The following is a 25,996-nucleotide window of genomic DNA, read 5'->3' as shown; positions in this document are numbered from 1 at the left end:
TAGCTGGCCTGAAACCCGGACACCACACATACAGGACTCAAAATCCAGACTGTCTGGGTGAACCCTAAATACGCCCCTGGCTGTTGCAAAAGGCCCCCTCTCTGTCCATGGGCTGACCTGATGGAGCCTGGTACAGGAGGACTGCTCTGTCCCTTGTGATCTTGTACTCAACATGAAGTTCAGTGAAGCTGAGCTGGGAGAGTTGAAGCTAGCTGTTTGGAAACATGATGACTGTAAGTGCTTTGGCAAACATGTAAAGAAATACTTTACATAACAGGGCAATGCATATTTCTTTGATCTGGATTCATTATAAAAACATGTTTGAGAGTTTAATACTACTTTAAGTGTGTACTGGATGCATGGCATGTGCAGAGCCCCCAATAAATGGGGTGTAATAAGCTTTATTGTCTATGACAACACTCTTCCAAAGCCTCTGCTTCAGGTCATGTACACAAAGCAGAGAGTGCTTATCGGAAATCCATGCCAGAGATATGGAAAAAGTTAAAACGTGACTATAAACAGGTGATCTGCAATTTACAAGAAAGTCAATTCATGCAAACATAAATCCATTCTAAACAGCGATAGCACATAAAGTAAAAAGATTGACCTGTGTTAATGTATTTTGGTGCACACATACCTGAGTATACATTTCCTTGAAGGGATTCTTGACGGAAAAGAAATCTAAATCTATATCCAAGACGTAAGCATCCCCTTTCTCCAGGATTTCCATAATGCTTCTAGCGAGTTTAGCATTCTGTGATAATACGGTGTTGATATTGCCACTTGTTTCCATGCTGTCAGAAGAGGAAGTGCCCTTTCTCAAACAACCTTCTGCTCCATCACACAAAGCAAAGGAGGCTCCCTGTGAAGAAGCACATTGAAATGCATAGGCAGGACCACCTGCTAGTTCATCATCTTCCGCAAGCTTGAGTTTTTTAGCAGCAGATTCACCTTTTTCGGCATTTTCACAGCCGGGTTCCTTCACAGGGTTCAACAAGATGACATCCAGGTGAAGAGGCTTGGGGTATTCAAGCTGCTCCTCGGGGACGTAAAGACCGTCGCTTAGAAAGTAATCATCTGTGCTGGTGACCCTGAATTTATAAATTAGAAAACATATTTGTAGGCCGCAGTTTCCAAATCGGGTCTTTTCTATCTTACAGACACAGGTTGCTGTATAACTAGCACGATTCAAAATCAAATCAATATAACTGTCTGTGAGAAGAGTAGCACATGTTTGTCAAAAACAAATCTGTCCCCTGAAGCAGCTGGCAGAAAAAAAACTTCACACAATGCTACCTGCTGCTGTTGTCAGACTTGGTCAGTATTCTTAAGACAGGACTCCCACTGTGAATAACAAAAAAAAAGAAAAAAAAGAGGACTGGCAAGAAAAATATCTTTTATATTGTGTTCTAAAAACTCTGTGCATTTCTTAAGATGCATGCTCATCCAAAACTAAAATTTCAGCTGTCGCTGGATGCTGGGGGGTGCATTCACCCAATGGCTATTTACATGATATCTTTGTCTGGGGTACTTTTTTTTTTTTTACATTCTTTATTTACATTTTTCCGTGTACAAAAACATTTTCCCACAGGGATGTCCAAATATGCAGTACATACATAGCTTCAGTAGCTCCAAATATACATCAGTCCTGGACAGGGAGGGAAGACAAAACGGGTAAAACAAATATAAAACACAGGGAGAAGCATGTGTCGAGATCCAGACCCAGATGGTGGCACAAGGGTGGAGGTGCAAGACTTCTACCATCGGTCTCCATAGTGTGTAAGGATCTGGGATAATATCAAGTGCGGGAGCAGAACACCCGAAGTCCTCAGGAGGGTCGGGGTCACAACACTCTATCAGAGGCTTGCAATGAAGTTTATCCGGGGTTGTAGAGGGGGAGAGGGTGTTAGCAGAAAACCAAGAGAAAATGTGGTGTAAGATTAGGGGGGGTTGAGGGGAGAGGGAGCAGGTTAAGCAGGGGTAGCAGGGGGGGAGAACCAGTAGTGAAGTCCCGCTTGGCAGGTCATATCTCGGGGCCTTGCCGTAGGGCTTCATATGCTGGAGAGTGGAGGAACTCAATCCAGTAGAACCAAGTCTTTCTAAACCTGTCTGAGGTGTCACGGAGGGAGCTGGTAAGGTCTTCCATAAGGTAAATGTCATGTATCCTATCGAGCCATTGGGGTACGGTGGGTGGTTCGGGGCTCTTCCATAGGGCTGGGATACACGCTTGGGCTGCGTTGACTAGATGGCGGACGACGGAGCGTTTGTAGGTCTTGGTCGGTATGTCATTATGGTGCAGGAGGAAGAAGGCCGGGTCGCGGGGCACTGGGAGGTCCGTGAACTTTTGGGTGATGGAGCGCACTTGGTCCCAAAATGCGCTGAGTGAGGGGCATGACCAGAATATATGTAAGATGTCCGCTGAAGGAGCGCAACATCGCCATCAGGTATCTGGAGTTTGGGGATACATGAAGTATAGAGTTTGAGGTGTCTTATAGAGTTTGAGGTGTATCTGAGGTACTTTTATGATAAAATTATTTCTTCTCCTTTTCCAGCTCTGTCCAACCCCTGTGGTCGTTATGCGAGGGTATAGTTTACTACCATTGAATTAACCATTCTTTTTTACATTGTAAAAAAGGCAGCAGGAGGAATGAGACTCAGCGATAAAGTCAGTGTACATCTACTTAAAACCAAATTATTGATGACTTTACTGGGAACTCCATGTGCTATACGAATGTCATTCCTCATTTCCTAACACGAGCTTGACATTCATTCTTATGCAATTTACCATTTGAAAACCGTGTTGCTTTCAATATAGTTGGTTTATGCCTTTGAACATTTTTAATAAAGATTTTTGGATTTAAAAAAAACCTAATTATTACTTTCAGGTAGACTTGGTGCTAAATAAAATGTAAACACAGTATAGGTGTCAGGAACCAGGTCTGAACCCAGAGCCTCTGCTGTAGCTGGCGGTGGTTCTACCTGCTGAGCGACCTGAGAACCTTGGATAGCTCCTTGCCTGATCTCCTGTGTATCCTCAGTTATACCTAATCAGATGCTGAACTCTGACCTCCTTGCTCCTCCCTTGAACTTCCTATTTAAGCCATGCCTCTCCACTTCCTCTTTGCCAGATTATTGTGCTCCTGCCCTGATCTTGCTTCCTGCTCCCTCTGTGCTACAATCTACTACTACTACTGCTTCCCGTGTACCGGCCCCTTGGCTGCTGATTCATTGACTACTCTCACCATCTCCTCCTACAATACCGGATACCTTGGCTCCTGACCTCGGATTTTTCGCTGACTACGCTTCTGCCTGCTCCTCCATTAATACCCGCTGCTTGTGTAACGAACCCGGCCTCTTATACTACAAATTGCCTGCTGCTTCAGCTGCTGGACTCTGAGCCTGATCCTAGATCGTGACAATAGGTCGGGGACTTTGCCAAAACACAAAAATTGATATGTCACAAGAATAGTCATATAAAGACAATAGAGATAGTTGCAAGGAAAGAAAAAATTGTAATGTAAATAGTATTCATGCCATAAAAAAAAAAGGAAGTTTCCATTTGTAGGGAAAACTGCCTCCCTGCCTTGAACTCAAATTTTGAAGTGAAGCGTGAATGTTTAACATAGAAATGTATGGAGGAGATAAAGTCTATGTGCCTAGGCCTGTGTTTTCATCCTGTTAAAAATTGAGTACATCAGCACCCTGTTCTATAAAAACTACTGGTAACCTATAAACTGGCTTTCTGGAAACACCTAACCCCCAATTTTTATTCTAAACACAAGAAATACACCTTAAAGGATATTCAAACCTAAGAACTATAATATATTGCAGCTAACCAGCCCTTAAAGAGGAATGTTACCGATATCTTTAAAATAACAACAAATACACCTTTAGAAATGTTTAGTAATGACAATCTATAAAAACACACTTATAGGTAATTGCCGGCTTTGTATTCTTTGCTTACATTATATTTTTCTTTCCCATTCGTCTCAAATGGGCCATTTTAACTAAGGGCAGGTTACTAGATCTGCCTTTACTTCCTGGAACTCTGCACATCATCTCAGGGGAGGAAAATGCCTTTCCCAGCAATGCAATGTAAATGTAACCTTCCCAGCATGCAATGCTTGGGCACATTACACCATGAAAGGGGGTGTGGAAGGGGCTGCGGATGCCAGTTTTGTGCCCTGGAAAGAGCTTGCGGGAGCAGGGATCAGGTAAGTAAAGGTCCTTTTTCCAGGTACACTAGACCTAGCAATTAACCCATGCCATGGAAGCAGAGTACAACCCCCGCCTAATGGCCAGAAAGGATATAAATACAGTTTTTGTCCACCAAATGCCTTTGCAAACCCGGTTATTACTCTGCAGTGGTGACATCATCTCTGTGCTGTACAAAGCTTGTGCTAAGAGCAGAGCTGTCAGCAAGAGCCAACAGGTCCACCCACTACAGGCCATCAGCAGAAAACTACAGAATGAACGAATACAAGACCAAAAAGTCAAAAAGTGCTTAAACTATATATGTAAAGCCAAACTTTTTTTGTTCATTCTGAATAGAGTAAAAGTGGCCATACATTGTACGATTTTAGTTCGGAAATCGTACACAAATGGTCTTTCGAACGATAACCGAACAGTTGATGGTACGTCACTGATTTTCGTTTTTGAAATTTTTAGTTCTGTCAGGTTGGAATTTTTTTTTTGTCTGACCGAATGCAAATTGAGGAATCAATGGCGTTTACTTTCATCAAAAATATCTTCAAGAATACATCACATGCACAAAAGGAAATTAATTCCGTCGTTCTTCAAAAATTGGTAGGTTAGTATGTCTAACGATTGATCTCCGAAATCGACATTTGACTATGCTGGATGGGGTATTCGAGCTATAATCAAACGAGGGTTTGTGGCAGAAACGAAAATTTCCGAACGGAAATCTATTAGTGTATGGCCACCTTAAGAATGGATTAAAATAATTGCCATCTGTCTCCCAATGTGGATATTGTATTTAACTTCCTGATCTAGGCACACAAAAGGAAGTCAGAGGAATTCTTTCCTATGTGAAAAAAATCGCCTCTTAGACAGTTGTTACCAGAGCAAATACCCCAATTAGACAATTTCTCCTCTATTCCTTCTTTGGTGACAAATCAAGATTTGCAATTTTTCCTCGCTGTCAGTCCAGATGACTGAAGTCACCAGAACAAGTGGAAAGAGTGCATTTCCTTAGCAGGGGACACAAATGGCAATAAATACCGGAGTAAATTGTGTAAAAAAAACAACAAAACTTCAACCCCAGGTGGTATGCAGAGGCCATCATTTAGCAGAGCAAGCTAGTGGTTATGTTGTCCCTATCAATATATAAATGTATACACAGACCTTTTCCATCAGCTAAATACCTTATTGTGGTTGTGGACTTGTCCTTGCCGACCAGGAAGTTGTGCTTTCCTTCTTTTATTTGCTGAGCCCATGAAGGATGGATCCATACAACTTGAGAGAAGTGGCCTGCATACACTACAGGCATGATCCAGTTCTCAATGCTTAATTCACTGAAAAAAGATGAAAATATGAATTGACCACTACAGAATAGAGCTGCATGAAACATAAATATTATAATTATTGGTATTCACATAGTGCCGACAATTTACACAGTGCACATTCACATTAGTCCCTGCCCTCAAGGAGCTTACAATCTAAGGTCCCTATCCCACATTCACAGGGTGATTTAGACATGAGCCAATTAACCTACCAGCATGTCTTTGGAGTGTGGGAGGAATCCTTAGTACCCAGAGGAAACCCACGCAATCACAGGGAGAACATGCAAACTCATTGCAGATAGTGACCCGACGGGGATTTGAACCGTGGACCCCCAGTACCGCAGGGCAGAAGTGCTAACCACTACGCCACAGTGCTATAAATGCATTTATATTTGATTACCAACTATAAAAGCACATTTAAATGTCCACAGAACATATATTACAAACAAGTTTATGCAAAGAAGGTTTAATAACATTCATGGATTCTTGTGTAAAAGGTTTAGAAGGTTTTCAACTCATATTTAAAATCTGGTAGCAGGGCCTGTGTTACCAATAGGTATGGTAGGCCAGTGACTATAGGCACTACTGCTTTAGAGGAGTTCGTCAGCGAGGCCTGATTTATTGACAGGTATGGTAGGCCGGTGACTATAGATGAGTCTGCCAGACTTTAGAGGAGTCTGGCAGCAGGGCCTGATTTATCTACAGGTATGGTAGGCCAGTGACTATAGGTACCACTACTCTAGAGGAGTCTGGCAGTGGGGCCTGATTTATCTACAGGTATGGTAGGCCAGTGACTATAGGTACCTCTACTCTAGAGGAGTCTGGCAGTGGGGCCTGATTTATCTACAGGTATGGTAGGTCAGTGACTATAGGTACCTCTACTCTAGAGGAGTCTGGCAGTGGGGCCTGATTTATCTACAGGTATGGTAGGCCAGTGACTATAGGTACTACTCTAGATGAGTCTGGCAGTGGGGCCTGATTTATCTACAGGTATGAAAAGTCAGTGACAATAGGCACCACTACTTTAGAGGAGTCTAGTAGCGGGGCCTGATTTATCTATAGGTATGGAAAGACAGTTACTATAGGCACCCTACTTTAGAGGAGTCTGGCAGCAGGACCTTCTTTATCTACAGGTATGGAAGGCCAGTGACTATAGGTACCACTACTTTAGAGGAATCTGGCAGTGGGGCCTGATGTATCTATTGGTATGGAAAGCCAGTGATTATAAGCACCACTACTACAGATGGACTATAACGTCAATACAAATTAGTAAAGTCAATGTGAGATTGTAGTCTATCACGGCAGCGAGCTTGGAGCGGTGGATACTTTACAACACACATAGGGACCATGGGGAACCAAAGTAGACAACCTCCAAAAGGAAGAACAGTGTCAGCATCAATTCAGAGACGATTCAAGGATCTACAGCCAAGTGATGCCCAAATAAGATACATTTTTGTTAATAGTTAAGGTGCTTGAATACATTTTTAGGATTGAACTCCTGAGTTTTGTGTCACTTTCATTACTTTCTGACCACGTTATTTAGTTTACTAGCCACATCAATCTGGTGAGTCTGTTTCTATTGAGGAGATCTCTGGTGGTAGAAAAATGTGCCATTTGCCTCTAAATTACCTGATGCTGCTTTTCACTGGGTTGGGGATTGAAAATCATGGGTCTTTTTTCCCTTGAGATTTCTTTAGAGCACTTGGGGATGAAATAACTGAACAAACAGTTTTCACTTTATTTAACCTTTTTGTCACATGTTTGCACTTTATTTGCACTGGAATTTTTATTGATTAGCACAAATTAAGCTCCTACAGTTGGCCGTTGGGCTGCCTATCTGCAGCACTATAGCAATTTGAAGAAACACACACTGCATGCTGACAACATTGCTGCTAAATGCAAGGCAGTGGATTCAGCATGGTCGGCCTAAAACAGAATCACACAAAATGATTTGCTTAATAAAACTGTATTCAGTGAGGCATGAACATACTAAAAAATAGATTTGGGATTTAAATTCACTTTTTCTTTGCCATTCGACATTGAAGCCTAGATGTCCCGCCAGAGTCCTGGTTACCTTGACAATGACTATGAATGTTAAATTTGACTAATTTGCCTACCTGAAATACTTTTTAAACGTTTGTACGGCTTTTATTTGTAACAATGTTTTAATAAATTCCCTACTCATGCACTTTATTATAAGCTGGCAACTGGACAAAAATTATTTTTGACTATTTTACACACTTATTAATCAAAACATTGTTGCAAGGGAAAAAATTGCTGTCGATGAAAGGTCTGTGTCGTTGAAATTCAAAGTGATTTGTGGCTCGATTGCTAAGTGGCTGACTTTTTCCAGCGTTTGGAACTAGGAGACAGAATTGTTAGCTTCAGTAACTCCTCATGTCATCCAATGCAGCTGCTGATGATCATGGCCGGCCAGAAATGTGTATAATTTGCATATACAGTATGAGCATTAAAATGTCGTTAAAGTCTCATTTTTTTCTCCCCCCCTATGCTGGTGTAAGGACTTACCTTAAATGATGCCTCTTGATCCGATCATCTTCTTCCCAGTAGTTTTCAGGAGTCCCTCCAGCGCTGGTGCCAGTCTTTGATCCAGCGCTGACTGCTATGTCCCACGGTGTCTGTTTGTGTGCACGCTGCCGGGCTGCTTGCATTTACTTGTACAAAAAAACAGAAAATTTAACCCGATAAAGGATAACGGGTTAAGTAGCGGTCAAATTAAGGATCCGGACAAGTCAATGAATAGAAAAAGGAGATAATTTTATTGAAAACACATATACGTTTATACATTTAACTCATTAAATACTATTAAAACCATGGATAACATGCAGTCGCAAATTAAATGTGGATCAACCCTAATAAATATTGTGCTTGGGTCCCCACCGTGGGGGGAAGTGACCGATGCAGCTATTACTTCGGTCCCTTCTCCTCCATCAATTCCCATATGTATGTCAACCTGCGTGAACTGCAAGGACCGAGGGAATGGTCCCGACCGTGGAGGATGAGGAGGAGAAAATGAGGGGAAAGGAGATTATCTTCTAGTTTCCCTACTTGGCTATAGTAAAAGATTCTGGACAGGTCAGTGCTTGTGGTATTGATTTCCTCTGCTTTCCGTGGATTATATCAAATATATTAAAGATGTTGTCTGTTAATATGTTGTTTCTTGTGTCAATTTCTTCTTATTTCGGAAAGATTTATTATCACTTTACTTCCAGATTATGTTGTCTTCTGTTGCCTGGTTATTATTTGAAGATAAGTTCTCCTGTTATTTAGTATTAAATGTCACTGGCTTTGGTCTAGCCGTATGTGCAGTTAACTCCTTCCAATGTGTCCACAGTGAATTGCTCTAATGAGAGCGGTGAGGTGTGGTAATTCCTACTGTTTGTGGGGAGGGAAACTTCACTACAGGCAGACTATTACTGGATTTTCTTTGATTAACCAAACGCCTGACTTTTTCTTCTCTTTTTTTCTTCTCTGTCCTGACGAAGCCCCTCCCATTGTACGGGGCTTCGTCAGGACATCATGGATCCTTAATTTGACCGCTACTTAACCCGTTATCCTTTATCGGGTTAAATTTTCTGTTTTTTTGTACAAGTCTATTTTGGTCATGGATCGGATAAAGTAAGCTACTATGCAAATCGAATCAGGGCAACTATAACCAGTCGGATCTCCAGGTAGGAACACAAGCCCCTTCTTTCTGCTTGCATTTACTTACCTTGTGTCTCTCCTCTTCTCCCGGCCGAAGATCTCTACTGCGCCCGCCCCATCATCATTTGCGGCTGCCCGAGAATCTTCAGATCTTCGGACGGGAGCCTGCGGCGGAGACACAGGTAGGTTTTAACCTTTTTGGTAACTTTTTTAAATGTTTGCTATCAGTAGATACATGCAAAACACCCAAGAGGGTTTAATTATCCTTCAAGCATAGATAAGAAAACAAAGAGAGAGCGCTTTAGCAGTTACAAATTGCTGCTGCAAGGTTTGCCAACGTGACATGGGCCTTACACTTCCATGTAATAAAATCAATAAAGAAGACTCAGATTTCAAAGTCTTTCCAATAATGCTCCCTTTGATTTAGCATTCTCTACTTGGACATGTCCATATTTTAGCTTACACTAGTAAAGTCTGGTTCTGTTTCCGGTAGTGCTGCTATGTTTGGAAGTATTGTACTTTGAAGAACCACCCCTCTATATATTTGTTATGTGTTCCTATTCAGGCAGCATACCTAAAAATACTTTTCTACCTTTTTAGATGTATCTTTGGTGAAGGCCTATGTGCAGATTTTAAGCTACTCTGAGCAGTTTAAAGGTAAAAGTAGAGTGACAGACTGAGCTTATTCTTATTAACATACAATGCTTCTAAGTCTTTAACACTTTGTTAGGACAGTGTTCTCCGGACACAGTATAACAGGGGTGTTGAAATGTTTTTTTTTTTTTTAAGTATTTAAATAAGGTCTTTATTGATAGCAACTTAGAAGACAGACCTAAACATACTTTATGCAATCAACAAACAAAAGTAGATAGTGAGCTTAAACAGAACATAATCATTATATAATCATTATATGACAGCCCTGGTGTCCTGTGTGTGAGAGCACCACAAGTGTCAGCAGGCCTTGTCCATTATATTACAGCCCAGGTGTCCTGTGTGTGAGGGCACTAAAAGTGTCAGCAGTCCTTGTCCATTATATTGCAGTACAAGTGCCCTGTGTGTGAGGGCACTAGAAGTGTTGGCAGTCCCTGTCCATTATATTACAGTCTAGGAGTCCTTTGTGTGAGGGCACTGCAAGTGTCAGCAGTCCTTATCCATTATATTACAGTCTAGGAGTCCTTTGTGTGAGGGCACTACAAGTGTCAGCAGTCCTTGTCCATTATATTACAGTCCAGGTGTCCTGTGCTTGAGGGCACTACAAGTGTCAGCAGTCCCTGTCCATTATATTACAGTCCAGGTGTCCTGTGTGTGAGGGCACTACAAGCATCAGCAGTCCCTGTTCATTAAACTTGTGAGTCCCGGATATACAGTACAAAGCTGCGCACCGGGACTTACCAGAGCCGCCGAGACCAGAGGCGAAGAGGAACATCTGGTGTCCTCTGTGGGCGGCTGGCTGAATTGCCACTCCAAACAGATTGTGTGCAGCCTGAGCGCCAGAACAGGCTCATACAAAGAGGGAGGAGCAGCTAAAGGGGTTACTGTAGATCATCCCTGTATAAACAGGGTTTATTAGAGTAAACAGAACTTCCCACAACCCCCTACTTAAAATGACACTACACTCAAGAGTTAAATCCTAAAAATATATTCAAGTACCTTAGCTATTAACAAAAGTGTAATTTATTTGTGTAAAATTCAGCTGTAGATCCTCAAATCATCTCTCAATTGGTGCTGACACTGTCCTTCCTTCTGGAGGGTGGCTACTTTTGTTCCCCATGATCCCTGTGTGTGTTGCCAAGTAGTCACTGCACCAAGCTCGCTCCTGTGATGGACTACAATCTCACATTTAGTTTACTCATTTGTATTGAGATTATAGTCTATCGCTAGGAGCGAGCTTGGAGCGGTGGCTATTCTACAACACACAGGGGCCATGGGTAACAAAAGTAGCCACCCTCCAAAAGGAAGGACAGTGTCAGCACCAATTCAGAGATGATTTGAGGATCTACAGCTGAGTGATACACAAATAAGATTCATTTTTGTTAATAGTTAAGGTACTTGAATGCATTTTATGATTTAACTCCTGAGTTTAGTGTCAATGTGAGATCAGAATGGTGGCTACTACAGGGTGCTAGAAAAAAAAAGAGGCAGATATCACAACTTTTGTCTTTAAGGGATTTGCCAATATATCGTCATCACAGATCTTGTTTCTGATTCTCCAGTTTAAAAAGACAACATTTATACAATTCATTAGAATAGCCTGGAGAATCCTAACTATGAGTGCATGTTGCCATAACTGTAGGTATAACACAATAACACCACACTTACCATTTTTGCTCTTTGGGAACCCTCACACAAGTTACTGTGTGCGCTGAGACTTTTAATAACTCTTGATTATTTTGGTGGCCCCCTCAGGTACTAAATATTATATACAAAGCCGTGAATTCACAGCGCCATGAGGTGGGTCCTTGTAGATCGAAGACGACTTGTACCGCGTTTGCAAACAGCAGTTACCACGCAGTGCCCCACCAGTACAACTCTTAAACATCAGTACTTCAAACAACTTGTTTTTAAACGCGCTGTAACAATTTGGTGTTTTTTTGTATAAACGTCCGTTTTGATGATCGTCCTGCTGCTTCACACAATGACTTTCACAACAGGACTGAAGAAAGTAATGTAAAAGAAGATTGCACCCGCCATGGGACATGCTTGCTTACAAAGTTTGTTTCCGCGTTTTAACAAATTCCTATGGCTGCACGAAATAGCTAAACTTAAGACAAAGCTCAAAATATAGAAGAACTACACAAAATATATCTAGCAACAATATCTTTCTATACAGCAATGTGCAGCAACCTAGGAATTAGCATTCATTTGTCCTAATGGTAAAAACACCTTGTGATAAATTAATCACAAGGTGTTTTTACCCCCCCACAGTGCTAATGTAAGGACTTACCTTAAATGATGCCTCTTAATCCGATCATCTTCTTTCCTGTAGTTTTTAGCGGTCCCTCCAGTGCTGGTGCGCGTCTCCGATCCAACGCTGACTCCTCTGTTGTCCTCTTCTCTGATGTCCCACTGAGTCTGTGTGGGTGCACGCTGCTCCATAGACTTACCTTGTGTCTCTCCTCGTCTCCAGGCGGAACATCTGAACTTCACATGCGCCTGCCCCCAGGATCCTTTGCGGCCGCCTGATAAATTTTCAGATGTTCGGATGGGAGTGTGCGGCGGAGACACAGGAAAATATTAACCCTTTGAAAAAGTTTTTTTTTTTAAATTGTTTTGCATATATCAGAAGATATATGCAAAAACAAATGAGGGTTTAATTACACTTTGAGGAGGAAACTGTAGACACTGAAAGGAGTATTATAATACTAAACAGTGTTATGAAAATAAATATCTTTTAGGACATGGTACTTTCTCATTTTCAAGAAGGGTCAGAATAAGTAATATCATTTATCAAATGTCTAGATTATTAATAGTGGCGTTTCTTGGGTCTTTTTTTAGGCAGTAAGGTCTTGAAAAAAAATTATGTTGAAAATCTATTTGAAGGATTTTCTGTCACCTATACTGTATATTTATCTGATCCTTACTTTTTTATATTCTGTATTTTAAATCAACTCTACATAGGCAAGACGAGTACAAAAAAAAAAAAAAAAGTTACAAACATCTAGATAGTTACAACTTCCTATAAAAATAACTGCACCACTAGAAATTCATCTTTATACTTATATCTGTAAAAAAATACGTCAAGGCAACTGGACTTGCTGTATTTTTTCTTGAAGACATTTTTTTCTACAGATATATCATGACCTGGATGAATGAAAACCTTCACAGACATCTTTATACTTAGCCCATCGACCTTCACAATCACTTTTTTTCTTCAGGGTTGCAATGGTTTCTAAGGGCCCATGTACAGCAGCTGGTGTGCGGTGACCGGCACAGTGATAATTTGTCAATCCAAGCACATCACACTTTATTTCATTGAGTTCTACGGGCACAGAAGGGTGTGAGGCGTCGCAAAAAATGTAGAACCAGCACACGCTGATCTTACAAAGAAATTCAAACGTTTTTCCACTTGCATCTATAAAAAGAACAACCGCTGATGTGTTTCTGCCTTACTCGCACTTAGTCATGACTAAGACAGAAACACGTCAGCGGTTGTTCTTTGTATGGATGCAAGTGGAATAAAGTTTGAATTTCTTGGAAGATCAACGTGTGCTGGTTCTACATTTCTTGAACCTATCACTCCATCAGAGAGTCATCCGTGCACTGAATGTGGATTACGAGGACGCATGATAGGGGTGAGCTGTGCACTTTATGTTTTTAGTGAGAGGCGCCACATCCCGCAGCACTGAAAAAAAGTACTGCATGCCTTTTGTCAGCACACACCACCATCTTCCACCACAACTCGGTAGCGTGAATAGTGTCCATCCGTATACAGTCCGTGTACCCATCACACTCAGAGCCGCTGCTCCATCAGATAGGAGGTGGGTGCAACAGGTGTCAATGGGTGGCTTCCGTTAGATTATAGGTAAAGGATGGACACTGGCACTCCAAGGCAAGGCTCCCAGCGTCCCCTTCATCAGGCAAACAAGTGATCAACAAAAAATTAGACGTACTGGACTTGCCTTGGAGTGCCGGTGTCCATCCTTTATACAGTGTCCATCCATGACAAGACAAATTGCCTTGTCTTGTGCTGGGGCTGCGCCGGCCATTTTTTGGCCTTCTGCTGTGAATGAGCCCTATTGCGGCCACAAACTGACTGGTGAGCAATATTTTGGACTGCTGGGTGTCAGTTGTTTCTCAAGTTTTCTTAAAAAATAACAACACACAAGAATATCTGGTATTTGGCAGATGTGCCAAGAATGCTAAAATCAATATGGAAACATTTATTTCCTCTTTTTTGCGCCTTTCAATCTATTTGAGATTAGACCTGCCTGCTGAATTTCTGAATAGCAATATGTTGCCATGGCAACCTATGAGTACAGATTTGTGTGTGTCTGCATAAGAGCAGTTACTTCTGAGAAATATACAAAGGATGGCTGAACCTTTTTCTATGGTAGGCTTTTATTTTTGGCAGGAGGCATGATATGGGTTAAAATTAGATGTGCACTGAGGAGATTGCTCCTGCTAGAGAAGCACTGCTTAGCATACCGTCATAGCGTATTTTCACTGAACACTTATTTGTAATTTTTATTGAAGTGTTTACCTTACAATTTACATGTTTACATGCTCAATTTAAAACATACTTGTTATTGCATATTGGCCATTAGCGGCCAGGAAGATATATTACTACATTGACTCTGTCAACTTGCTTAATAGCTAGTGAGATGATACAATATAGATAAAAGATACCCTGCTACCAACGTAAATTGCAGGTTACAGCACAGGAAAATAAAGTATTTTAAAGTGTATTTCCACTTTGTAAGGCCAATTGGGGATAACAACAATTTTATATTTATTAGATAGTTCCATTCACATGGCATTAGCTAAAAAACAAAAAATTTAAAAAATGCTTCTTGCTTTTAGGGTTTTAAGGGTTATAATTTCTTCTTACTTCTCTAATGTTAGGAGGGGCTGTGAGGGGTCTGAGATGACTTGCCCATTCCATGTTAATTGAAGCTTATCAGATAAGTCTTTCAATTAGGATAGATCACTATGAAGGGGCTGAGAGACACCTGTGATCAGCCACCTTGCCTGCTGTAAGAAAACATCTACTTTTTTTTCGAAGTTATTTTTTAGAATGCTTTGTGAATAACACACAACAAACTCTCAAATTAACTGGAAATACACTTGAAATGCTTAAAAGAGAAGCAAAGCCCTACATTTTTTACTTTACTTCTCTTTTTGGTCACAGGAGCACATTTACTAATGTACTCCTGTGACCATAAGTCAGCAGACAGCGGGCTACTGCCCACTATATGCTGACACTGCAATGCCATGCTGCAGCCGGGAGGGATCCCAACAATATTGTCGGGATCCACCCTGCTGCATGATTGACAGCTGGCTCTGCCTCTCTAGAGCCATAGCAAACAGTGCCTGTCCCTCCACTGGCTGTCCCTCCTATGAGCACTGGAGGAACATATAGAGGAATCCCTGCAGGGAGAAGAGATCGAGGAGGTGTCTAATCAGCAGTTCATGATTGCTCAGCTATCGGTATAGAGCCGGCATATGACAGCTGCAGTGTTCTTTGCTTGTTTTAAGCAATGGGGATAGTGTATTTTAGGGCCCAATTCCAACTAACTTGCCTGCTAAAATATGTCATACCTAAAGGCTGTGTCCTAAGAGCTCGGGTCGGTGGCTAAGACAGCACATCACTGTTTACTTTTTTAACATTATTTGGAGTGTACAAATTGTACACTACATTTATGTCCCTATACAGCAGCCCGGAGTACTGCGCTGTGGTGACCTTCGGTGTGGTCCAGTGTACTGTGGAAAAATGCAGCATGTTTGCAAGAACTCCTTGAGGAGCAACCCTCCTATGTCCTGCCTAACCTGCAGGATGCCCCAGATGATAGAAGCACACCCCCAACGCAGAAAGAACGAGCGATGTGATTTGTTCAAACACTGCGCATGTGCAGTGTGCTCTCCCCCTCTGTAGCAGCAGCAGTTGAAACTCAGTGCTGTGAGACCATGAGAGAAGCCGAAACAGAACTAAACAATGGTTTGTAAGTTACTGAGGATGCATGAGGGATTTTTGGGGAAATGTACCGAAAGGTGAATAGACCCTTTAAGAGTGTCATACGTGGCTCAAATTTAGGTTGAATCCTGCTGAATCGGCCCAAATTGGAGCCATAGGTGGCCCTATCAGAACTAACCTGCTCCACATAAGTCAATTTAAAAAAATCGAAGGAGCCAGATGGAAAATTGGCACCCGAATAGTAACTGCATGCAGATTCCTTCATTCACGCTGTTTAGCATAGAGGCAGAAAATTGGGTGATTGCCTAGAAAGGAAGTGAGATGAAACATTCCCAATATGAGTGAAAAATCCCCTCTTAGACGGTTGTAACTGGAATAGGTGTCCCCTATGGAAGATGGAAGATTTCTCATCACCTCCTGTTCTGGTGGTAACTGTAAATTGAGAGATTTCTCGTCACTTTTTCGTTCTGTAAATTTTGTAATCGGGGCAAACAGAGAGAGTGAATCTCCCCAGCTGGAGACAGACAGCAATAACCCCTGTATCCAAAAGTGGCTTTAGAAACACTGACAGACTTAAATTTGATTTATGCTTGAGTGTGACTATACCAATACCACCAATGTCCATGCGCCTACTTTGTCTTCGGGGGGTTTCTTGTGAGCGGGATAGCTTCATATACCCATGTTGGGTTCCAGCGCCCTGACACCTGCAGGGACAGACAAGTACCTCTACATGTAGGTGAGATAAGGTTTTCAAAAGATCCATTTTCCACCATGGCTAAAGATTCTTCTCATTCTGGATTGCTGTTGGAAAAGGCCAGCTTGTGATTGTTACACATATGTTAACATGTATCTAAACCCAAGAAAAAGGGGGTAGATTTCCTAAACAAAAACATTATTTAACACAACTTTGTTTGCTTGAATAACTGCTGTTGTTTAACTTCTGTCTTTGATTGAATTTAAGGTTTTCTGGCTACTTTTAGGCCCCATTCACACTGCGCAATTTGCAAATCGCGCGTTTGTCACGCAATTTGCATTTTGTGCGATATTGAGCAAGCTGGAATCGCGGCAAAATCCGCTCCAAAAAGGGTCCTGCTGTAGCGACGCACGACCCGCGACAGCAGGACCCTTTGCCCCATTGCCAAGCATTGTAGAGCGATATCGCGTGGTAAATAGCTGCGATATCGCTGGAATTACCGCGCGATAATTCGCTCAATGTGAACGGGGCCTTATGCTCTTTGGGGCAGCCAGATGTTAAGAACAAATATTTTATATTTACAACACTGCAAAGGCAACCACATTGTTTCATTGACCCTGAAAGATAACTAGATACTGGTGGGCTACACATAAAAAAGGGTTGAGCAATGCTGGGCAAGACCATATGTAAATGACTGTATTGGTAATGCAAAGCTTCAGGCCCCGCTCAGTCAGCAATTTCAAAATGCTGTTTGAAGGAAAACTACAATGGTTCTGGGGCACTTTTGCCTAAATGTGATAGATTTTAAACTGGTTAAAACTAGGGCTGCAATAACTAATCGACATAATCGATAATAATTGATGATTGAAAAAGTTGTCAACTTTTTCAATCATCGATTAATCGGCCTCTGATAGCTGCGCGCCGCACCTCCTCCCCACCTCACGCTCGCCGCTGCCAGACCCGCCAACCCGCATTCACTCCACACCTCCTCCCCGCCTCATCAATACAAAACTAGTAGTCCCATCACTGGAGCCATTTTTTAAGATGTTTTTTTTTTTTTTATCCGATTAATTGAACTTAATAATCGGCTAACTAATCGATTTTTGATAATAATCGTTAGCTGCAGCTCTAGTTTAAACATGTTTACTATTTTAAAATATTGTTAATTTAACAAATGAATATTACATGCAGGTTGTACTCGTGACTCAAGTTTTGAGGCAATTCTGGATTTTCTATAGACAGAGCACAGCAGCAGCTTTGTAATTTTATACTGTTCTTCTCTATAAGAAAGATGCTGGTGAGCCATAAAGAGCCCCCATAGAAAAGGGGTGAGGGAGAATGAGTGAGTCATTCCTCTGATATGCTGGCGTATAAGACTACTTTTTATACTTAAAAACATCCCCTGAAAATCGGGGGTCGTCTTATACGTGGGGTATTCAATCTATACCTTTAGTTCGTTTGGGCCAAGCTGGCCCAAAACGAATGTCCCTAATCTGTCAGCCCGCTGGATGTGCGGTAATACTGTATGTACGGTAGCTTTGGCTACATACAGTATACCACGCTGAGTCAAATCACGGCGAGCGATGTACACAACCTCTGCCAATCCGAGCAGGCTTTGTATTCATTAATAGAATACATTGCTCGCCGTGATTGGCTCAGCGCGGTATACTGCATGTAGCTGAAGCTACCGTACATACAGTATTACCGCACATACATCCATGATGTTTTTGGTGTTGCCTCGGAAGTGGGGTAGTCTTATATGACGAGTATATCCCAAAACCTATGTTTTAAGTGGAAAATTAGGGGGTCGCCTTATACGCCGGCAAATACGGTACTAATGTTCTCCTGTGACCCAAAACTCAGTATATAGCGGGCTATTGTGCACTATATGCTGACAGCGCAGAACCATGCTGAAGTCAGCAAAGATCCCAACAATATTGTCGGGATCCACCCCGCAACCTAATTGACCACTGGGGGCAGAGCCAGTTGTGGCCATCCACTCCCTAGTCCGTCCAGTCAGAGCTGGAGGATCAGAGAGGGGAGCGGTACTGACAGTAACCGCTCTCTGCAAGGAGAAGATCGGGAACTGAAGGATCAGCGGTATGTGATCGCTCAGTTCTCAATCTATAGAGCCGAAGTGTGACAGCTTTAGTGTCACACGTCGGCTCTAATTATGGGGATGAGCGTTTTTGCGTATACCTCTTACTCTGGTGAGCATGAGAAAGGCTACAGCTCCACCTGCTGGCTAGAAATAATAAAAATAAAACACTCTTATGCAATATGTCACATTTACCAGATAAAAAAAAAACAAAAATGTATTCTTTTTTGGCCCTAAACATAATAAAAACACAAACATTCCCCTTAAATGGCTTACGACAAAGTGCAGCAGTTTGTGTCTCCTGCCCTGTCGTACTTATGAACGCAAACACACGTTGTCTGCTCCTAAGTATAAAAATGTAGATTGCACCATACATGTTGGGAATCGCTGCGCATGCCAGAATGAGAGCAATAATTCTAGGGCCTGCTTTACCAATAACTCAGATGGCCTGCAAAGACTTTTCAAGCTTTGTCTATGGATAACATTGGGTGTCAAAGTTCTTGGCCTTTTCACGCGAGCGTGCCATTTTGAAGCTTGACACGTTTGGTATCAAGTTCCTCAGCACAACCTCACCTTTTTTATATTTTACCATATATTCTGTCCATGTGCACTAAAACTAATTTAAAGTGACACTAAACTCAGGAGTTAAATCTTAAAAATGCATTCAGTTACCCTAACTAATAACAACATTGTGCCTTATGCCTTAAAAATTAAATATTATTTCTTACTGAAAATGTGGGTTAGATAAACAGTTGTGGGAATATCCACAAAAAAAAGGGCAACTGCCCTCATGTAATTCTACTCTGCTTTCAGAAAACATGGTAGTCTGGGGGGTCTTAAAGAAGACTTTCAGGAAAACTATTATTATCCCTTGCAGTGGGGCTACCCCCGCACTGCAACGCTTAAGTACTCATTTTGGTCTAGAGAAGAAAGTAAAGTTATACTCACCCGATCCTCTGAGCCGGCTAGCTCTTACACCATTCCCTAGAGCTTCTCTCCCCCTCCGCTGCTGCAGTCTAAGAACCAATAAATCATCAAGTTCTACAAACAGTGTATAGAGCGTGAGGATGCCGAGGAACATTCCACTGCTTCAGCGGAGGAAGAGACAGGCAGGAGAGAGTGCTGTCACAGCCGGCCAGCTAGGAGTATCAGGTGAGTATAACTTCAAGTTATTATTATTACATAGTATTTATATAGCGCCAACAGTTTGCGCAGCGCTTTACAATATAAGGAAGACATTACAGTTAAAGTACAAATCAAGACAAGATGGTAAGGAGGACCCTGCCCCTGAGGGCTTACAATCTGAAAAGTTATGAGCTTTAAAAAGGAGAACTTTGAGGTGAGTGACATTGAAACTGTCACATGTTGACTCTATAGATCGGGAAGTGAGCAAAAACACACAAGAGACAATCATCTTCCTGCAGAGAGCCGTGACTGTCAGTCACCGCTTCCCACAGGGATTCCCCCCCTTTCCTCTCTGATCCTCCAGCGCTGAGTGAAGAAACAGAGAGGGGGGGGGGGGGCACAGCTGACTCTGCCTCTAGATAGGCAGAGCCCACTGTCAATCAGCCAGCTGGTGGATCTCAACGGTATTGTCAGGATCTGTCCCAGCTGCGGCGGTCTCAGTATATCTCGGGCAATAGCCCGCTATATACTGAGCTTTGGGTCACGGGAGGAGGTTAGTATATGTCCTCCCGTGATCCTAAAGAGAACTATGGGATAAAAAGGTTACCGCAAAGTTCTCTTTTAAGTAATCTTCACATCTAGAATGTGCATTTAACATGTGCAGCGAAAGGGTTAAAAGGTCCTCATAAAAAAATATGCATTGACTGGGTATTACCTAGGATTATTCTTCTTAGGCCCCATTCACACTGCGCGATTGGTAAATCGCGCGTTTGTCGCGCAATTTGCATTTTGCGCAATATCGCGCAAATGCTTGCATTGAGCATGCTAGAATCGCGGCAAAATCCGCTCCAAAAAGGGTCCTGCTGTAGCGACGCACGACCCGCGACAGCAGGACCCTTTGCCCCATTGCCAACCATTGGAGAGCGATATTGCGTGGTAAATAGCCGCGATATCGCGGGAATTACCACGCGATAAATCGCTCATTGTGAACGGGGCCTAAGTGGAGAAATCTTCAAGTTTCACAATAGCCCACATGTACATCTACATACAACTAAAGGAATCTGCAAAACCAAGCTACATACAATGGCCTTACCTAAACAAGGCTTCTTTGTCGAACACAGTATCTGCAGGCATATTCACTGGTATCAGAAGATCGGGGTGAGAATCAAAATGAATGAAGCTGATGTTCTTGGCAGGGAGGTGTCTTGATCCGATAGCCCGATAGATAAAAGGCAGTACCTGCATAGGGCAAAAAATACAGAACACACAAGTGCTTTTATAGATCTGCTGGCAACAGAAGCAAACAGCATGCATACAGTGTACTATTATTGTTATTATACAAAAAGGGAGGGGTTCTGACCTTGTGGTGCTTGTTTAAAGTTGAACTCCAGGCAGATGTAAAATACACACAAATGAATGCAGATTTCTGATCAATAGTCTATATCATGTATTGATGGAAGAAGTGTAAACCTGAACCTAACTTGGTATCGGCCTCTTGCAATCCCTGCACATCAGAACCCAGACTGTGGGTTGGAGAGACAACACAAGTCAATCAGTTGTTTTAAAGTGCAAGGAGCATGCTAATAAAAGGAGAGAGCAGCGTGAGCAAGAGATGAGCTTCTTACTCTGCCGCTTCTCTTTCACTGTCCAGTCACAGAAGAAGGGGGGACGAGACCTCTGAGTGAAAGTTAAATGAGAACTAAAGCCAAATCTTTGTTTTTAGTCCTCTTTTGGGTCAAAGGAGTATGTTTACTAATGTACTCCTGTGACTCAACTCAGCATCTGGCGGGTTACTGCCTGCTTTTTGCTCTTTCTAGAGCCAGAGTCAGCACTGAAGGTAGGGGAGAATCCCTGCAGGGAGCCATGACTGACAGTCACTGCTCTCTGCATGAAGAAGCCATCAGCAGATTGCAATCGCTCAGCTCTCAAGCTATGGAGCCAGCATGTGACGCCTGCAGTATCACACGCCTGCTCTAAATATTCGGAAGAGTACATTTTACTCTCCCAATACTTCTCCTTTAAACTGAAGCATAGAAAGATCGGGCCCTCTATCCTGTTAGACAGGGCTATGCTGTGTGGCATAGATGTGCTAATCTCAGGACTGGATGGAAAACATATTGTTTGGCAGGTAAAACAGCTCACGTACGTACTTCATTAGTGCATTTAGCTGCTTGACTGGAGTAAACCTGTCACAAAAAAAGGCTGCCATTGTTGACTTCTCTAAAAACGCTAATTGCATAGCTGTCATGTTTACCCTCTGACTTCAGTACTGTGATTCCACAACCAAAGTTAAACCTGCAGTGAAAGTGTGGAAATATTACTGCCCTTGTTAAATGAATGTTGCCCATTTCTACTAGGGTGCCACTTGTGAAGCTGCACTGGGTTGTAGGGTAAGTGATAAGGTTTGTGCCTGATTCAGGGCCTGTTCACACGACGTCCGTTTACTGTGCTGACCTGATCCGTACGCTCCTGCATTAAAAATGCATCCCAATGTATCCCTATTTGTTTTATGGGCTACAGTTCTCACGTGCGCAGTCCGTTCAGGTTACGACAGAAAAAATACTGCATGTCACATATTGTCCGGTCAGGAAACGGACCGGAAACGCAAAACGCGTCAAAAAGGCACTGCACTGCAGCTAACATACTGACAGCCCCACTCCAGCAAATATATATATATATTTTTTAAACTGGAACGCATCAAAAACACGGCCAAAATGCACTGCATCAGTAGCACCGCGTCTGCAGATCCGCACCTGATCTGGACCTGATATCATGTGAACAGGCCCTAAAGGATTATTAACCCCTCATCGGCTTTTGCATATATCTAGCAAGCAGCAGATATATGCAAAAACATTAAAAAAAACTTTTAAAAACTTACCTGTGTCTTCGCCGCACGCTCTCGTCCGAACATCTGAAGAGTCTTCTTGGGCGGCCACAAAGCATCTTGGGGCGGGCGCACTTCAGATGTTCGGCCGGGAGACCAGGAGAGACACAAGGTAAGTCTACGGAGCAGCGTGCACCCACACAGACTCCGTGGGACGTCAGAGAAGAGGACAGAGGAGTCAGCGCTGGATCGGAGACCCGCACCAGCGCTGGAGGGACAGCAGAAAAGGACAGGGAAGAAGATGATCCAATCAAGAGGCATCATTTAAGGTAAGTCCCTACAGCAGGATTGGGAAGGGGGGGGGGGGGGAAATCTGACTTTAATGTCATTTTAAGGTAACTTACTAAATATGTATAACATAGAAAAATGTTTGTGTGCAGATGTCAGTATTTTATTATGCCCGTGTGCCTGTACAACACACAGCAAGGACCAGAAGGTCAGTGGTGGGGATGACTTGGGCAACAGGGACACTTATACAACTACACTGGGGTGCAAGAAGCAATAGTACGCTTCTGTGCAAAGGAGATGTAAGCACATCATGATCTGTCTGCTCCTACATTCTTAAAGTGACACTTTAAGAATAAAAATACATTCAAGTACCTTAACTATTAACAAAAATGTATCTTATTTGTGTATCACTCAGCTGTAGATCCTCAAATCCTTCATGAATTCATAGTGACATTGTCCTTCCTTCTGGGTTTGGCTATTTTTGTTCCCCATGGTCCCCGTGTGTGTTGTAAAGCAGGGGTCCTCAACATCCGGGGCCGGTTAGGAACTGGGCCACAGTTGCAGGCAGTCTCCTCGACAGTCTACCGCACTTTTTTCCCTCTGCTCCTCTGGCCTGACCGAGCCCCGTGGGACAGAGAGGTCTCTAGTAACCAAAAGCTACCAGTCCCCAGGTCAGGTGCTCCCGAATCCATTCCTTCCCGGCCCTCCCTGCTGAACTGACAGCATGAGAGAGAGGGGACTAGTTTTCTTTTTTTCGGCTGCTGCTGAGGAATATCGGTGCTGCGGAAACCAATCATCAACGTGTTGTTCTGGACTTCATAGGGCCCTGCCTGTGCGGATTGCTCCATTCCCAGATCAGTGCACCTGTCAGTGCTGCCACCTGCGTGCCCAAAACAAGGAAAAAGAACCTCTCGTCGGCCAGTCTCCCTGTATTACTCTACAAAAATCAAGAGAAGAACGCTAAGATTTTTTTTTTTTTTTTTAAAGCATGTAACTTAAAATTGCTGTATACTGTAAATGCTGTTTATATTGCTGGCGGCCTGGCTGGAATTTGTAGTCCTGTATAGCTGATGACATTATTCTGCATCACTGTGTGTATTGATGAGATTTGTAGTCCTGTATAGCTGACGGCATTATTTTCCATCGCTGTGTGTATTGATGAGATTTGAAGTCCTGTATAGCTGACGGCATTATTTTGCTTTGCTGTGTGTATTGATGAGATTTGTAGTCCTGTATAGCTGATGGCATTATTTAGCTTTCTGTGTGTATTGATGAGATTTGTAGTCCTGTATAGCTGATGGCATTGCTCTATACTGTAATTGCTGTTTATATTGCTGGCGGCCTGGCTGGAATTTGTAGTCCTGTATGGCTGATGGCATTATTCTGCATCGCTGTGTGTATTGATGAGATTTGTAGTCCTGTATAGCTGAAGCCATTATTCTGCATCGCTGTGTGTATTGATGAGATTTGTAGTCCTGTATAGCTGATGGCATTATTTAGCTTTCTGTGTGTATTGATGAGATTTGTAGTCCTGTATAGCTGACGGCATTATTCTGCATCGCTGTGTGTACTGATAAGATTTGCAGTCCTGTATAGCTGATGGCATTATTCTGCATCGCTGTGTGTACTGATGAGATTTGTAGTCCTGTATAGCTGATGGCATTATTCTGCATCGCTGTGTGTACTGATGAGATTTATAGTCCTGTATAGCTGATGGCATTATTCTGCATCGCTGTGTGTATTGATGCGATTTATAGTCCTGTATAGCTGATGGCATTATTCTGCATCGCTGTGTGTATTGATGAGATTTGTAGTCCTGTATAGCTGATGGCATTATTCTGCATCGCTGTGTGTACTGATGTGTATCCATTTTTGTTAATAGTTAAGGTAGTTGAATGCATTTTTAAGATGCAACTCCTGAGTTTAGTGTCACGTTAAGCACACCATGATCTGCCTGCTCCTTCACATCCTTGTTGGTAAGTTGCAGTAAAATATAAGTGACATAGATGTGGGTAGAGTACCTGCCCACATCTGCAACAGGGGCGTGGAGGGTGACAAAGCGGGGTAAGTCCATTTCTTGTTCCCACCGGCTTGGCTATAGCCAGAATCCTGCTTGGTGGCCCATGGGGCAATATGTTAGAATTGCCAATACTAATATGACAGCGTGGGTTCTGGAGGGAATGTTAACACAACCAAATACATTCATCTCCGTAGTACAGGGCACAAAGACTCTACCTGGTCACGTACAAAGACAAACTTTATTCATACAGCACTTCAAAAAAATGTACAAAGTGCTTTACAACATAAAAAAACACATTTAAATCTAAATAAGCATAATAATGATAAACAGTTCCTTTATACCACAAGGTTGTCTGTAAGAGGATTCGGGGAATTAGGACCATAACAACACAAAACTATACTAGCTGGAGTGTATCTGCTGTTCTTTACACCCAGGCTGGCCATTGACTGTCAGAATGATGTCCCCCAAAAACACTGACATACATACACAACCACATTCTCACACACATACACACTCCAAAATGTTTCCATTTTTTTTTAAGTTCCTCCCAGTCTCCCTACCTTACGAGAACTGGAGTGGATCCTCAGTGTGGGTTGCTGTGCTGTGACAGAGCTCTATCCATATGTACAGCTCCCATGCACACCCTGTAGGGGTGCCGGGAGCCAGAATGTGATGTCACTCTGGTCCAGGCACCTCTATAAGACACGTGAGGGAGCTGTAAGCACTGCACATATGGATGGAGCTCCCTCGCGGCCATAGCCTTATCCTATCTCAAGCTGACACTCGGCGCTGGGCAGCATATTTTGAATAACTGCTTGGTGTGAGAACTAACAGTGCTGCAATAGGGGGAGGCAGAGGGGCCTTTCACCTAGAAAAGTGGAAGGCATGCGGTCCCACTGACCCATTGAACATAGGGTCGCGACTCCTCGCTCATCCTCCTGGCTGTCTCTCCTCGCTCATCCTCCTGGCTGTCTCGCCTCGCTCATCCTCCTGGCTGTCTCTCCTCGCTCATCCTCCTGGCAGTCTCTCCTCGCTCATCCTCCTGGCTGTCTCTCCTCGCTCTCCTGGCTGTCTCTCCTCACTCTCCTGGCTGTCTTTCCTTGCTCTCCTGGCTGTCTCTCCTCCCTC

General features: G+C 42.8%; 1 protein-coding gene across 1 annotated transcript in view; it reads right to left on the bottom strand.

Moving 5' to 3' along the window:
* Nucleotides 1-25,996, bottom strand: part of CUNH5orf22 (chromosome unknown C5orf22 homolog) — a 49,575-nt gene that overhangs the window by 21,187 nt on the left and 2,392 nt on the right. The window contains exons 2-4 of the mRNA XM_018573989.1: nt 20,830-20,975; nt 5,385-5,534; nt 638-1,091 (exon numbers count right to left, since the gene is read on the bottom strand). Of these exons, the coding sequence (XP_018429491.1) occupies nt 638-1,091; nt 5,385-5,534; nt 20,830-20,975 (750 nt within the window). The remainder of the gene's footprint in view (nt 1-637; nt 1,092-5,384; nt 5,535-20,829; nt 20,976-25,996) is intronic.

The sequence above is a fragment of the Nanorana parkeri genome, unplaced genomic scaffold, assembly GCF_000935625.1.
Source record: "Nanorana parkeri isolate BGI_ZX_2015 unplaced genomic scaffold, ASM93562v1 scaffold49, whole genome shotgun sequence".
Lineage (NCBI taxonomy): Eukaryota > Metazoa > Chordata > Amphibia > Anura > Dicroglossidae > Nanorana > Nanorana parkeri.
Note: the sequence above shows the minus strand (reverse complement) of the source record. Positions and strands in the feature narration are given on the sequence as shown.